Source organism: Rhodamnia argentea, chromosome 1, assembly GCF_020921035.1.
Source record: "Rhodamnia argentea isolate NSW1041297 chromosome 1, ASM2092103v1, whole genome shotgun sequence".
Lineage (NCBI taxonomy): Eukaryota > Viridiplantae > Streptophyta > Magnoliopsida > Myrtales > Myrtaceae > Rhodamnia > Rhodamnia argentea.
Genome location: NC_063150.1, coordinates 1,859,881 through 1,875,868, shown reverse-complemented (window position 1 = coordinate 1,875,868; position 15,988 = coordinate 1,859,881). Strand labels below are relative to the sequence as shown.

General features: G+C 40.8%; 2 protein-coding genes across 2 annotated transcripts; one reads left to right on the top strand and one right to left on the bottom strand.

Moving 5' to 3' along the window:
* Window positions 1-686: 686 nt before the first annotated feature.
* On the top strand, window positions 687-1,487 carry LOC115743396 (agamous-like MADS-box protein AGL80). Its single transcript, XM_030678155.2, has one exon. The coding sequence runs from the start codon at window positions 709-711 to the stop codon at window positions 1,225-1,227; it is 519 nt and encodes a 172-aa protein (XP_030534015.1). The 5' UTR covers window positions 687-708; the 3' UTR covers window positions 1,228-1,487.
* A 5,401-nt stretch (window positions 1,488-6,888) lies between these two features.
* Window positions 6,889-14,728, bottom strand: LOC115743402 (probable sucrose-phosphate synthase 3). Its single transcript, XM_030678162.2, has 12 exons — window positions 13,959-14,728; window positions 11,846-12,078; window positions 11,218-11,281; window positions 10,455-11,153; window positions 10,067-10,201; window positions 9,655-9,786; window positions 9,403-9,579; window positions 9,269-9,322; window positions 9,088-9,150; window positions 7,984-8,943; window positions 7,749-7,876; window positions 6,889-7,328 (listed from the first exon to the last, which is right to left on the bottom strand). The coding sequence occupies exons 1-12, from the start codon at window positions 14,238-14,240 to the stop codon at window positions 7,040-7,042; spliced, it is 3,216 nt and encodes a 1,071-aa protein (XP_030534022.1). The 5' UTR covers window positions 14,241-14,728; the 3' UTR covers window positions 6,889-7,039.
* Between the last annotated feature and the right edge of the window lie 1,260 nt (window positions 14,729-15,988).

The following is a 15,988-nucleotide window of genomic DNA, read 5'->3' as shown; positions in this document are numbered from 1 at the left end:
GAAAAAGTTCAATATAGTATTTTCATTAGTTTAAGATCGAAAACAACATTGAATATTTTCATATAATCCAAGAACTATATTGAATATGTACCAAAAGTTCAAAAATTACATTGAATAAACTAAAAGTATAGAGATCACATTGCATATTGAACCAAAGTTCATGGACTATTTGTATCATTTTTCACAAAAAACAGAAGAAGAAAGTTTGATTTTTTTTTCCTCAGGTGCATAGCACGGGCCTTAAGATAAAGTTTAGCCCTCGTCTTGACTCCCAAGTTTCTTGACATGGCAACTTCAAAGATGGAAACATCCAGATCATACATACCCAGATAGCGATGATGAGCTAGTCTTCTATAAGATGAATGCGGGTTACTATACCAAGATTTCTTTCGTATTAAGACTTCGAAAAAAATAGAAAGAACTTTATAGTACATTGTCGCTACTAAGGTTCATCCTCCAAATATCCAGCTATAATTTCCGCGAAGGGCGGCAGTGGTCTCGCAAAATGGAAATTTTTCGCCTTTCCGCCTGCGATCAATTTACCAATTATAATCGGCGATACGTTGCGTCTCTCTTTTTTTGTCGATGCATGAATCATGCGCGAGACGTCCTTGTTCTAAAGATAACACATCGGACCTTGTCATATATGTGATGAGAGCCCCCTATAAATTGCCCTCTAAGGTCCATCAAATTGTGCTTGTTCACAACATGGGTCGGAAGAAGGTTAGGTTGGAGCTGATCACGAACGACTCGGTCCGGAAGACGACCTTCCGGAAGAGAAAGGGTGGGCTGCTGAAGAAGGCGAGCGAGCTCAAGACGCTGTGTGGGGTCGATGCCTGCGCGCTGATCTACACCGCGAACGATGCGGAGCCCCACGTCTGGCCGTCACCGGCAGAGGCTCACCAGGTACTCGAGAGGTTCCAGAGCCTGCCCACCAAGAAGCAGGGAAAGCACATGCTGAACCACGAGGACTATCGCCCTAAGGACGTGTCGATGCTGGAGCTTAAGCTCGAAAACGGGATGAATCGGAACCGCGATCTCGAGATCGAGCTGCTGTTGATGGATCACCTTTCGGGTAAGAATGTGGTTGATCTGATGGAGATGGATGAGATGAAAATATTGTATGAGGCTGTGGATGACAAGATCAAAGATCTAACCCTTCGGATGGACAACCTTAAGGGGTTTAAGGTCGAGGAAGATGCGCACAGCGTGGTTCCGGCCAATTGAATCTTCTTCTGGTACGAGAATCAAAGAGCTTAAGAGGATTTAACAGTGCAAAATTCAACGTGCCCTTGATGAACTTTCATTTTTTCTTTTTATCTTATTAATTAATAAGCCAATATTTCTGGGATTGAATAATGTGCACAACATTTATTAGGAAGCCTTATGAACTTCCTTTTATGCACTTATTTGTCTTGCTTTCGAGTTGATTTTTATGGAGTTGTTGGCATTTCTTGAACAGATTATCTGCATTAGGCTTTGTGTGTTATATTTCTCTAACCATTGTTTTAATACCTCGATTGGAAACTCGTTTCACCCGAGCAAGTGAAACACGTAAGTCATAATGTGAGTGAAACGAGTCTCTCCAAAATTCTGGAACCGATTCTGATAGATAGATTCCAGCTATTTTAGGACCGATCATCGATCATCCCCACTGATGATGACGCTAATGAAGAAATTGAATATTAAGAAACAAATCTGCACGAGGGAGTGAAAATTGCAACCCGAATTTTTCCAGGCATTGAATAATGTGCACTATATTTTCAAGGAAGCCTCATGAACTTCCTCTGATGCACTTATTTGTCTTCCTTTCGAGTTGATTTTTATGGAGTTGTTGGCATTTTCTTGTACAGAATACCTGCATCATGCTTTGAGTGTTATATTTCTCTAACTATTGTTGTAATACCTCGATTGGAAACTCGTTTCACCTGAGCAAGTGAAACAGGTAAGTCATAATGTGACGGAAACGCGTTTCTTCAAAAATCGGGAACCGATTCTAATAGGTAGATTCCAGCTATTCTAGCACCGATCATTGATCATCCCTACTGTTGGTGATGCTAATGTACAAATTGAATATCGGGGAACAAATCTGCACATGAAGGAGTTAAAGTTGCAATCTGAGGATTTTTTCCTGGCATTGTATAATGTGCACATTATTTTCAAGGAAGCCTCATGAGCTTCCTTTGATGGCACTAATTTGTCTTCCTTTCGAGTTGATTTTTATGGAGTTGTTGGCATTTTCTTGTACAGATTATCTGTATTAGGCTTTGTGTATTATATGTCTCTAAACATTGTTTTTATACCTCGATTGGAAACTCGTTTCACCCGAGCAAGTGAAACACGTAAGTCATAATATGAGGAAAACGCGTCTGCCCAAAAATTGGGAATTGATTTTGATAGGTAGATTCCAGCTATCCTAGAACCGATCATCGATCATCCCTATTGTTGGTGACGCTATTTGAATTTCAGGAAACAAATTTGCACATGAAGAAGTGAAAGTTGCAACCTCAGGATTTTTTTTTTCTGGGATTGAATAATGTGCACAACATTTTCAAGGAAGCGTTATTAGCTTCCTTTCATGCACTTATGTGTCTTCCTTTCGATTATTGTCGGCGATGCTAATGCAGAAATTGAATATGAGGAAACAAATCTGCACATAAGGGAGTGAAAGCTGCAACCTCAGGATTTTCTCACATGGATCCTCCCAAATTAAATTGGGGAGTAAATTCAATTTACCTCAATTATGAAGGTGACACACAAGCCCATTTGAAATTAATGGACTGTAATTAAGCAATTCCGTCGACTACAAAATAACCACAAATCCTTGCAGTCATCAGGTGCTGCATAACAAAGGAAAATTGATTGTGGGATATTGACAATAATGTGAGGGAAAAAATGGCATGCATTTCGGATATATATAGTGAAGTAAAATAAGAAACATGTTAATTCCCCTAAAAACCTTACAACTTTAGGTTTAGTCCCAATTCTGCCCTAAATGCTCTTTTTCAAAAGATAACCTCAACTTTAGTTCCAATCCAAATTTGTCCCGAACATTTTTTTTTTTGTTAATACCATGAAAAACCCCAAATTGGTACACCTATGATAAATTTATCTCAAACTATTTGTTTACCACAAAAAACTCTAAACTGGTATATCCGTGACAAATTTACTATAAATTAATTTTTTTAACCACGAAAAATCTAAAATTGGTATGCCTATGACAAATTTACCCTCAGTAAAATTAGGTTAATATCATGAAAAATCCCAAATTAATACACCTGTGACAAACAGATGGTAAAAATCTTAAACTGGTATATACCCATCAACTACCACATGTCATACAACTCAGTAATTTGACGATTAGATTTAACTAAAATTAACGGAGGGTAAATTTTGTCACAAGTGTACTAGTTTGGGGTAAATTTATCACAAGTGTACCAGTTTAGGATTTTTTGTGATCAAAAAAATAATTTAGGGTAAATTTGTCACAAGTGTATCAGTTTGATATTTTTCGTAGTATTAACCCTTTTTTTTTTTGTCTAAAATCGAACCCAACTTTAGGTTCAATAAATCTACTCCAAACTTTTGTTTGTCTTAAAAAAAAAATCAACTTTGACTATAGTCCCAAATTTGCCCCCATTAGCCATTTGTTTAAAATTCGTCGTTAGTTGTCCCTAATTTCCCCAATTGTCATATTGAAGAACGATTGTCTTTCGGAGATATTTTTCACATTACCTTGCTAATATGAATTTGTTATCGACATGGAAATGCTTCTCAAACAACTAATGGCAATCTTTGAATGGTGGGTTAACAATGGCAGATTTGAGACTATATTAAAAGTTTGTGATTTTTTTAGACAAGAGCTCATGGTAGATTTTGGAATACAGTCAAAGTTGGTGTTTTTCTAGACACAAAAAAAAGTCCATAACAAACTTGGCATTGGAATTAAAGTTTGAGGCATTTTTATTGAAAAAAGTTGGTGTTCTTTTATTATAATTTTTGGGAAAAATTTTAAATAAGGGCCAAGGTCCTTTGTTTTCTTAAACAATGGTCTCAAGTGAATCATGTTTCAAATAAGAGCACGAAGTACCCTCATTTTCTCAAAAACGAATATGAAGTAAATATTATTTCAAATAAGAGCCTAAAATGGCCATAAAATCTTAAAAAAAAGTCTAGTCTCAAGGCCCTTTCCCAAATTTGGGTGGGGGTCACTAGCCCCCCCCCTGACTAGGGGAAGACCGACGACCCCCGCCTTAGTCAAGGCGAGGCCCGGCGACCCCCACCCGGTCCTATGTGAGGATTGCACCTAAATTCCGAGAGAGGGCACGACCCTCTCTTGCTAACCCTCACCTCTAGTCGGCGACCTCATTGGCCTTCGCCTCCCCCCTGAGTGTAGGGTGTTTTTTTTAATTAATTTTTAAAAATAGAAAAAAGGAAAAAATAAAATATTAAAAAATCAAAAATGGCAAATGACCAAGATGCCCTTAAAATCAGACCCTTTTTTGAGATTACATGGCTAATTCAAGCAATTAATTGAAACATGCTATGTTACTTCGGGCCTTTATTTAAGAAAATGAGAGCACTTTGGACCATCCTTATTTAGAATTTTTCCTAATTTCTAACAGCATTTAAAAAGATCCTAGAATACATTTTTTGAGTTTCCTTTTAGAATTCAAAAGCTTCCATTGTTTTCCCTCGAAAATAAGAAAACAGAGAAAGGACACTTAACAATTTTATATAGTTAAGAATACTACAGATTTTTAGATCAAAACATCTTTCTTTACCTTCAAATATTCTAAACATGCGACATTAAATAGAAATTACATTTTGAACTCCAGAAGAATGCGGTAGATTTTGGCTGTTCAATAAATCTCAATCTCGATATGATTTTCTATTTTACGATACAACAGTGAAAAGTCTAAGAAGCACAATACCTTATGGTGGCCGCCCACTTCTCTCATTTTCCTAGGAAAATTACCAAAAAAGTTTTAAATCTATTGTAATCGTGCCAATTCGGTTCTAAATTTTTTTTAGTCATTTAATTCTAAACCTTTTGTAATTGTGCCAATTCAGTCCATTTGGCCAGCCAACGCCGACCTGGCTCCATCGGCACCGACATGATAAATTTTTAATAATATTTTAAAATTTTTAATTATTTTTTAACCTGCCTTTTTTTTATTTTCTTTTTTTGCTTTCGGCCGCCAGTCTCCTGCCAATTGCTCGCCCTTGGGCGAGGGTCGCTGCCCTTGCTAGCTGCGAGAGTGGTTTAGGACTAAATTGACACAATTATTTGATTTAAAAAAAATTGGCACAATTGCAAAAGGTTTAGGACTGAATTGACCAAAAAAAAGTTTATGACTAAATTTACACAATTACAATAGGTTTAGGACTGTTTTGGTAATTTTCTCCATTTTCCTCAAAATACTTATGACTCTGCTAAATGTCCAGAAAAAGCATCGAAGTGGTTCTTGTTTGCGTGGACATGAAGTTATCTTTTCTACCTTTTTTCTCAATGCCTTTTTCCCTGTCAGTTCTAAGATGACATTAAGCATATTTGATCAACATAGCATCGAATTTAAGAATGCATCAAAGTGGGTTAGATCGAATGCTGGATTGAAAGCGGCCTCCTGGGGAATATTATCTTGTTGTGTTTCTCCATGTTGGCCGATTCCTTGTCACCAATCAACTTTATTTTTTCATAAGAATAAAGGGGAAAAATTATTCCAAAGTTCTATATCCTAAATTTGCCAATTTAATCCTTTATCCAATTTTGGCCGAAAGTTGCTTATGTGGACACCACTCGTCCTAATGGCGCAATCAACGTTGAAGTGGAAAATTTTTGAATCTTTTAATAATTCTTTCCCTTTTTATTATTGAAGACCGGCCGGGCGAGGGCCACAAAGCTCCCCAAGTAGCTGGCGAGGCTAACGGTCCTCGCCGACCACTAGGCGACGGGTTGCGGCTCTCGCTTATAACTGGTGAGGGCATGAAGGCCCTCAGCCCAATAGCCGGCAGGGGTTGTCGGCTTGTTGGACAATATCAATAAAAAAAAGATATTTTTTTTAAAAAAAGAGAAAATAAAAAAATCAAATAAAAAAATCAAATAGTTTTCACATCAACATTGACCGTGCCACGTAGGATGGCCGGCGTCTACTTCAACAATTTCCGGCCAAAATTAGTCAGAATGACTAAGTTGACAAACTAGCAGAAGGTTAGGATTAATTGGCACAACTATAAAGTTATGACCGAATTGGCCAAAATGCAATAGATTTGGGACTTTTTGGACAATTTTTCTGATATAGGGGGAAAGCTCACTCAATCTTACACTCTTAATCATTGACTTAAACCTACTTTAATTAACAGTTTGAAATGGGGTTTAGGGAAAATAAAACCTCGTAAAAACGAAATCAAAAAATAATAATTGAAGCTACGAGCCCAAATCATCACAAAAATATGCGATGTTGATATGTGTATACAATTACTTAAGCCCAAAGAGAACTCCAGTTTAAGAACCAAAAAGATCTTGAATATGCATCGCTAGGCCTTCAGCTAAGTCCAAGCAAACAAGAACATTCAAGCAAGTTCAATGCGACATTTGGTTATCGAATCACGGATCGGAACCGGCGCATTATAATCACTATATCGAACGAACGCCAGCAGAAAAAGTCCAGGTTTCTAAAAGGGAGCTTTCGGAAAATGCACACTTGATTTCCTTGCTCAAAAAGGAGGAAAAGGAGAGAAATTTATGGATAGTTCGCTAATTTGAAATTCCGTGCTCGCTTTCAAAAACCACGCAGTATGCCGTTCCCTCTCCGGCGATTTGAAATTCATCGGAGCGGACCGATAGGCCGCATATAGAACTTGCAAGTTCAAGTATGACAACTACCAGGGAATAAGGTATGAAGTTGATAGCCATCTCTGGCAAATAACGCTGTAGCTGAAGCACCTTTCTCAATGCTGTGAGAAGAAGGTGCAGCATATAAAAAACAAGAGAGAGACATAAGTCAAAGCATTACTACAACTACTACTACTTCCCCCATCACATCCCAGAGGCTGATTTAGAGCCCAGCTTGAGAGCACCAGCAATCTCACCCGGAGTTGCACCCTCGCTCAGGTAAGTCACCAGCGGGCTCTCCTCCGGGACGATGTCGTCCCTCAGGTAGCTTCCCGCCGTCCTGAGCAGCTCCTCTGACCCCCTCGACACCACCCCTTTCATTATGACGGTGCTGTGGGCCCCAGCGATCATCTCCTCGTGGTCAGTGTCGCCGCTCTCCCCAAGGACTACGTACATGTTTGCGACGTTCAATCTCCAGCGCACAAACAGGTACCTAAGGATAAAAGGCAATGCAAACACCCTCTTACATGAGAAACAATGTCAATCTGCTTAAGAAATTAAGGAAATCGTCCAATGACGATGGTCATTTGCGCGAAAAGCAATCCGTCCTGTCACAGAGACACTAGCTTTTACTTCGCCCAAACATACGAATACAATTTTCCTATAATCTGATCTCTCTAACTGGAAAAACTGGACTGATAGATCATTCAAGACAATGGTCAGATAATGCACTGCCATAGATGGTCCAATGAGCCAATTATGGATTTGGCAGAATATGTAGCAGTTTTCAACTTCGAAATCACACCAACCTAGTGAATGTGCAAGTATAGCCATCTGGATCATGTCACGGGAACGAACATTTAATTTGGGCTAATTTGACCCGTTCACCAACGAAGAGAAAAAAGAAACATACCTGAGTGCTTGTGCTCGAGATGCCAGAAGAGGAATGATCTGCATTCTAGTTAAGTTCCGGCAATACATCGGATGACAACGGAGTCCCCGCATTCTGAGTTTCTGCCTCAAATCATCCACTTTCTTTCCCTGCAAAGTATTCCCCTATCAATACCCTTTTGCCATTACTATTAGAGTCAGTTATAACAATGTTATAATGACCGTTCTGCACATTTTGAACAATAGACTCTGCTTACCATACTAAGCTCCTTTATAAAGTATGAGATGCAATGTGAATTGCTCGATTCCGTATCCTCCTCGATGGGACTAAAAGGTTTCTCATGTTTCTCTTCTTCTTCTGATGTATTCAACAGCTTCCAAATGGTCCTCTTTAAGCCCTCGCAACCCCAACGGTAGTCGATATGTGAGGCATAATCCGGGTCCGGAATAAGCTTTCCATCTTCCTCTGTGTAGGCCCCGGGGTAATACACTTCACTCCCACTGCTACAGATCAAAGCATCGAACTCATTCACTTGGATGTTCACCGACTTCAAGAATTCCAGGGTTTCTGAAACTGGCATAGCCGTTGATAGAGCGAACCCAGAGACCCTAGCGGCTTGTGGGTCCGATCGGACGGCCTTCATAACATCTTGCACTATCTGAAGCATCTTCTCTTCAGGGGCCCCATCACTGTCATAGCAGTCAACAGCTATAACTATCAACCTACGCCGCCGCCTCAACATGGGATACTTGCTCACCGAACTCTCAAGTGGTTTCTTTCCACCTTCACCGTCAATCGATTCAGAAGATTCTTGCTTCTTAATTTTGCTAAGGACTCTTTTCACTTGGTCCTGGAGCTCTGGGTCTCCAGAAGCTATTGCTGCATAGTCAAGAGATCCATTTAATGAAGATTTTTCTCCATCAACTGAGAGCCTAAGGGACATATCTTGCACATCCTTTAGCGAATCATTCAAGGACTCTTCGTCTGGAATTTCATCCTCTGGTGTAGCAGTTTGCCATTGCGGGTGTCTCATCCGGCATGCTGCCACCCTAGTCAAGTACGTTCGGCAATGCTCAGGCCACGAGAACAGGTGTATGTTTTTCCAACCATTCTTCCTGCATTCAAGCCACAAGGACTTCTCTGAGACCAGCTTGAGCAGTGCATCGGCGATAGCTTGTTGATCATGAGGGTCCACAAGAAGCCCATTATTCAGTGCCTAAATCACATAGCAAAACATAAGGATTTAGAAGAAAATTCCGAATTCAACATCTCACGCCGAACTAAAAACAAAAACAAAAGAGAAAAGGGAAGATTTGTGGGAAACATATGCTTGATATTGCTGTGGGCAGGTCAAACTTACTTGGTGAATGTCAACTGGTCCACCGTTTTTAGTAGCCACCATTGGAAGCCCATGTGCTGCTGCCTACATTATTCGTAAAGCAGATGAAGTGGGACTCAATGTTCCTAGGAATTATCTTTTACAAACAAGAGATAAACTATCTTCACCAAAAAAAAAAAACTAGAGATAAACTATACAATACCTCGATCAGAGTAAGACCAAATGGCTCAACTAGAGCTGGATTGATGAAAACGCCCTGCAACATGCAAGGTGGGATTAGTTTCCTATCATTGTTAGGACTGAGGCTGCGGACCTTGAATACAGTGGAGAGGAAACCTTTGTTTTCGCCGCCAGACGATAAATTTCTGGAACATCAGACTGCCTGTGATGCTTGGGGAAGGCAACTTGCCCATAAAGATCGTACTTGTCCACTAGTTTCAGCACTGTTGTAAGAACGCTGGCGTTTCCGGAAGACATCTCATCTATGTCATCCCTGTTGCCCATGATCAATGTCTGCGGAAAAAGATCGCCACTTAGTCACACCTGGATGTTCATGTCATAGTTATACACGGCAAACATCATTCTTACAAGATTTGCAAGCTCCCTTAGAGGGCGGCATTCTCCAAAGGCTTTCACGAGAGTTGTTATGTTCTTCTTCGGATCTGGCCTTGATAAAGCCAAGATCATCGGCTTGTGGGGATTTGTGAGGAATCTCATCACCTGACAGAAAAGAGGCTTTAGCAATGAGAAAGGATAACAAACGCTAGTGCATAAACACATTGGCAATGCAAAATCCTAGACAATCACTCCGGGATTGTACATTGGAGAAAGAAGGTTTCTGAACTGTCCTATCAAGGAAGGTTTGTCAACCAATTGGAGTAATTACCTCTGAGCTTGCCAGTCAACCTAGCTGCTTTCTAGTGTGTCGTTTAAGAGTGCCATCAGAGCCTTTCTTAGACAAATTTATTATTAGGAAGAGAAAGAAGATTAAGATACTCACTTCTGACCATATTGCCGGGAGGGATTTGGGGGAAGAGCCGTCAACACCGCCAATAAGCGCTGCCAGTTCCCCATCAACCTCAGGGGTATCTTCCTGGACATTGACATTGCTAAAATCCATGCCAGGTGGAATAACCTGTAAAAGAAACAGTGATATCAGAAACTAAATGAGCTAGCGCACTGCGAATGACTATCCAACTATTAATTTCAATTCCTTCTTTGGACAACTACATCACTACGTTTTAGTAACCTTTAGAGTAACAAATCTTGTGTCATTTCCTTTTGAATATTATTATCGATATAAAACAGTAATAGATCTTGGAACTGCCAACAGGTATAATCATGTTTGACTGAGGTGTGATGAACAACAAGAAAGGATAAATCCCTACCACCATCCTCGGCATGTACCGCCCATGACAGTTCACCCCACGTCGAGCACGAGCGCGCAAAACTTTCTCAAGCTTGACATCAAACCCATCATAAAGACCCCACTGCTCTTCGATTTCCTGCTTCGTACTAGTAATGACAAGCTCAGCGGCATCAAGAGAAAGTTCCTCTGCTTCAATTCTCCTCATGATTTTGTATGTTGAGTTTATATCTTCCTTCGATTGCCGTCCCATCTTGAGGAGCTGCTCAAGCTTGTTCCTCCCTAGTGAGTGACCCGTCAAGACCATCGGGATGTTAAGAGCACCTGAGAGAAGGGCAGCACTATCTCCCGCATCTGCATAATGACCATGAATCACATATGGCCACACAGGCTGGCCCCTGCCTATTTGTTCTCCGAGAACTTTCGACATGTTCAAAATGTGAGCTAACGCCCCGTCGACGAATTCTTGAATATATGGCCAGAGAGATTCCTTGTGGAGATACTCATTTCGTGGACCAAATGGAATCCTTATAATGTATGCCCCGCTACTCTCTCCCAACTCATTGGTGTCGGCGTCTTCTGGGCCAGCAGTTAGCATCTCTGTTGGTTCCCCATAACCCCAGTCGACTTCTGGGGAGGAGATTTGGCGGGTGAAAAGATCAACCCTGTATACCCCAGGCATTCTAGCAAGCGCTCGAGAAAGCTCAACCACATATTTAACCTGTGCACAGTGTTCAATTAGCCAATGCGCGAGAATCGACACAAATCAACATAGTTGTGCATACCTGTCCACCAGTATCAGAGTCCCGACCAAGTTCCATTTGCTCCCCACGGACCAAACCATGCAAACTGGTCCGAACAATAAGTTGGATCAATGAGTTGAACATCATCAGTATAGCTCCAGAGTGAATGATGAGTTCACAATTCGTAGGAATGCAGACGGATTGCATGACAATAGATAAAAGGTCGATGCTAAGATCTAGAGTATCTTGGAGTTCATAAGTAGGCTCAAAATTTAAACACTCAGGTGTATGGGATGACATCCAAACTGTTCATTCCTCTGCCTTCAAGTAGCCTAACGAACTCAGGATAAATGGCCTTGTTGTTAGATCAGCATATCTGGTGTATAATTCAGTTAAAGTATTATGCTATAGTATTCTTTGATTATGAAAAAAGGTTAACCTACTTCAGCAGAATTTCAGAAGGGAAATGAAATAAGATACCTGACAACATTAACGGTAACTTTAAGTTGTATGTCTCAGCTAATATTACTTCCAAAACATAAATACAAGAAGCTGAAAGTTACACTCTCTCGCCAGCTAACGGCTGAAAATCCCCATATTTATCCCCTCATAGACACACTATAGCAAGAAGTTCACTAAACAACACTTAAGCCAAAAAGAAAAACTATACCTTATTAGGACAATGTAAAGCTTCTTTTCCTTTTTGTCATCTGACCATACTTCCAGATTGGAAAAATTTCTCTGAAACTTCTTTCTCGGGGTCTCACTCAGCATCAACTCTCCCACGATGTCCCCTTTCTCTCCTTCTGATAAGTCCTCGGACATGTCTTCTGTTGCATCCCTCCGTCCTTGTTCCCGTTCCCACCTCCGTTTCGCCAGCCTTTGCAGCTCCTCCCATTCCAACTGATGACAAAGGCTCCTTAAAATTTCAGTTGGAAAACTAAGAAGATACAGGGTCGGCAATTGCTTCACCTTGATAAAGCTAATAGCAATGTAACAATGAATGGTCTCTACCACAAGATACAGAGAACAAAGTAGTGCTTAAAATGTCGGTCACACATGCTCTATTGAGAGATACAAAAGCATGGGAAAAGATGCAAGAACAGATAAACAGAGAGCCGAGCGCGAAATCTTTGACATCATTTAGTACTGGTATCTTTAAGAACTCAAAGCCTTCACTATCTACAATATGCCGGGTTTATATTCTGTAATAGGTAACGCATGCTAGGTTTGTCCAATGAGCAATATGTCCCAACAATAAAAATGACTCAGGAAGACCAATCAATGACAGAGCTGGGAAAATGTTGATAGCACATATGCATCAGAGTCGATTAGTTTTCCGGGTATTGAACTTATGACTAGAAGCATGACACAACTATAATTTTTACTCTGCTTTATAGAGAACTGAAAAATTGGGAAATCGGTAAGATTACTGAGTTACTGAGTCAAAAACTCAGTTTCGTGTGAAATGCTACTTCAGAAATAAAACTCAACTGAATCGCAATATGTCGGGGTTTTTCATGACAGACACATACATGTTAGTCTCAAAACGCCTAAGCACGTAAACAAAATTATTAATGACACTGCTGGAAACGTGTGGGCGCCATGTGCACCACGGACATCTGTTCTAGTCATGACATCTTGGGGGTTGTTTTCATTTATGATGCAGTTCCAACTTGAACTGCACTTCCTACAGAATGTGCTGAATCATTGAACAATTGGCCAATCGGCTAGTGTACCAAATGGACACTCCATAACTGACCAGCTGATGGAAAAGATCTGAGGCTATCCAATAAACAGATCGGCCACAAGTTCCTCCAATCAAGTAGAAGAATATATAGGACAAACACCTCAGTCAATTTGTGTTAAAAGTACGAAATTCATAGAAGCGAAAAACCTCTGTTTGGCATGATATTCCTGGTCCATACTAAATATAGATCCGCCTATTCTGATTTCTCCTTTTTCCCCCCTCCTTACTTGTAAGTGTCCCCTAAATCTAGAATCCTCAGATAACTGGATCATTTCTCGACGAAATCCTCGTTTTCTTTTTGCTTCTCATGCATTATAGGCACTCAACTCCAAACAAAGACTTTCAGTAAGAGCTCACAAACAGAGACTCCCACTCATCTGAAAACTTTTGGTACTTAGGAATCAATACAAATTCAAGCTTCACATGTAGATAGCCTGTCGCCCAAGCTAACAGGCGCATGTACACTCCTGAATGGAATTTGCACGTCAATGTGTGTGTGAGGTAACCACTAACCATGATTCTGTAAGAAGAACGGACCCAGGACAATGCATACATCTCACAGGTTCCCCTTCTCAATTGATCAAGCCAGACATCAAACATGAACCTAAGGATGAAGTGACACAACAATAAAACGAAAAGGCAAAGGCCAACTATGATAAATTTATTTAAAAGAGACGGTGTCGGGATTCGAATTCTTGACCTGTCCTCCAATTCAAACAATCAACAGTCAGACAGAAAAAAGCTCAACGTCGCGAAACAAGCTGTTAACATTAATGAAACATATTTATAGGAACAATCACCAAGTTAAATGGACTAGGTATATTTCCATCCAACCATAAAAGGACCATAAGATAGAATATCAGGATTCAATCTCTAGACCTGTCTTCTCTTATCCCGAAAAGCTTAAAACACCATCAAACAAGCCGATCACACGCGCCAGAAATATCTCTCGCAACGATCACATAATGGACGCACCAGATATTCTCGGGGAAAAAAGAACAGAAGCATCGAAAGAGCTGACTCGGGATATCACCTGCTTCTTCTTACGGGTGAGATGCCAGATCCGCCAGCACATGTTCTCCAGGCGGGAGCTGCGGTCGCGGGAGCTGCGGGTGGCGACGACCTTGATCCACGTCCGGTGGAGGTCGGTCTCGTCGACGCCGGTCACCACCTCCTCCACGAAGTACTTGGTCGGGTTGAAGTCCCCCCTCTCCCGCATCTTCACCTCCTTCTGCACGGCCTGCTCCGACGACCCCCCTCCGCCGCTGTCCAGTATCGCCTCCAAGTACCCGTTTATCCATTCGTTCCCCGCCATTTCAATCACTATTTATATTGATATATTCCTTTCCTTTACAAAATACAACGCTCGGCCACAATCACAGCCGCACAGTTACAGTTCCATCAGACGAAGAAGGAGGAGGAGGAGGAGAATGTACGACGGGTCGTTCTTTCTTTGTTTTTGCATGTGCAGGGGGGCCACCCACGTGCAGATTTTCACAGATTCTGCAGGCGAGAGAAGGAATCAAGAATCCAGAACCAAAAAGTCTCAAACTTTTTCCGCTGTTCCCGTTGTCATGGGTGTCCTCGGGCTTGAGAGTGTCGTTCGTAATGATACGTAACGAGGGAAGGCTAGAGAGAGAGAGAGAGCAGAAGAAGAAGAAGAAGAAGAAGCTGACATGCAGGAATTTCTTTGCCAGAGTTTCCTTTATTGATTGCTCAGGGCTCGTCGATGGGGAAATCGGGGAGTGAATGACCGAGTTTTGCTTGCGTTCGTGTGTACAACGAGGTGAGAGAAACCGAGGGAGATGGAGTTGCGGGGAGAGAGAGAGAGATGAGGAGGAGGAGCCACGTGGCGGATGGTGGTGGGGCCAGGGAGGAGGGACACGTGTACAGGGACTGGCGAATCAAACTGATGGGGGAGGAGAAGCTCGTTGGAGCAGCATTTCCGATGCTGGCCGCTTCCCAATGCGATCTTCCCGCCCCCTTTTCTCTCTCTAGACGTTTCCACATGCACCTTCACTACCTCTAAATCCAATTATTAATCATTAATTAGGTCTCAATCGCGATCGATAACGGGATCGCCGACCCTCACCGGCCTTTCGACTTCGACTCATGCTCGATGCCATTCGTATCGTTCCGCTCCCTGATCTCATTAAAAGTCTGAAAAATGATTTTGAATAGAGGAATCAAAAGATCCGACTTGAGATAATTGCATGATTAGAATACTAAAACTAAAGTTCAAGTTTACTTAGCTTAGTAATTTCGAAGGCTCAAGCAAATTTAAGCTTTCTAATATCACGGCCGATACTCTCGAAAGCCTATGTCCCGTCGTAGGTCTTATGAAATTTCTAACATATGGAATGTCCATCCCATTTTATTAAAGCATAGGTGAGATTTACCTTTGAATGAAAGTTTAGCCTAAAATAAAGGAATGCTAAGATTATGATCGATGATATCAAAATTGCAATCTCATGGGAAAGATATGTACTCTCAGGATTTCATAAAATAGATCATTTCTTATGTCCACGACAATCAACAAGTCCTTTTCCAACCAATTTTTAAAGGAAAAGTTTAAACTTGTGAATGTAAAAAGCGCTTTTGCTTTTGGAAAATAATGTCACATTCTTCATATTCAATAAGTGAATTTCTATAAAAATGACAAAGAAAGGTTTGGGTCATTTTCGATTTTTTTTTTTTCGATAAAAGCATAAACTATTTGCCGGTGGATCCTCAATAGAGGAAAGATTGATTGAACTGAAAGGTTAAAGTGCACCTTTTCTTATTTTGATTTATCTTATCTCCGACGTTTATCTCTCTGACTTTTTCCTTTGTGTCTTTACGGAGCGTGGGAGTGAACTTCGCACCTATGATACTAACGTCCCCATCTCCTAATTTCTTTATTAATAGAACCATATGTCAATTTCTAAGATATGGAATGCCCATTCCATTTCGTTAAAGTGCACTTAAACGAACTTCAGTTGCTCATCTTCCATTATAAGAAAATGATTAACACCCCATTTGTCATGACCTGTAAAAGGAATCTTTTGTTGGAACAACGAGCTA

What these genes read in the sequence shown, in the direction of transcription:
- LOC115743396 (XM_030678155.2), top strand. Translation starts at nt 709, where the DNA reads ATGGGTCGGAAGAAGGTTAGGTTGGAGCTGATCACGAACGACTCGGTC.
- LOC115743402 (XM_030678162.2), bottom strand. Translation starts at nt 14,240, where the DNA reads ATGGCGGGGAACGAATGGATAAACGGGTACTTGGAGGCGATACTGGAC. An exon ending in GACCAGTTGACATTCACCAA is followed by an intron (nt 8,944 to 9,087) that starts GTAAGTTTGACC and finishes TATGTGATTTAG; the next exon opens with GCACTGAATAATGGGCTTCT. An exon ending in TTATAAAGGAGCTTAGTATG is followed by an intron (nt 7,877 to 7,983) that starts GTAAGCAGAGTC and finishes AATACTTTGCAG; the next exon opens with GGAAAGAAAGTGGATGATTT.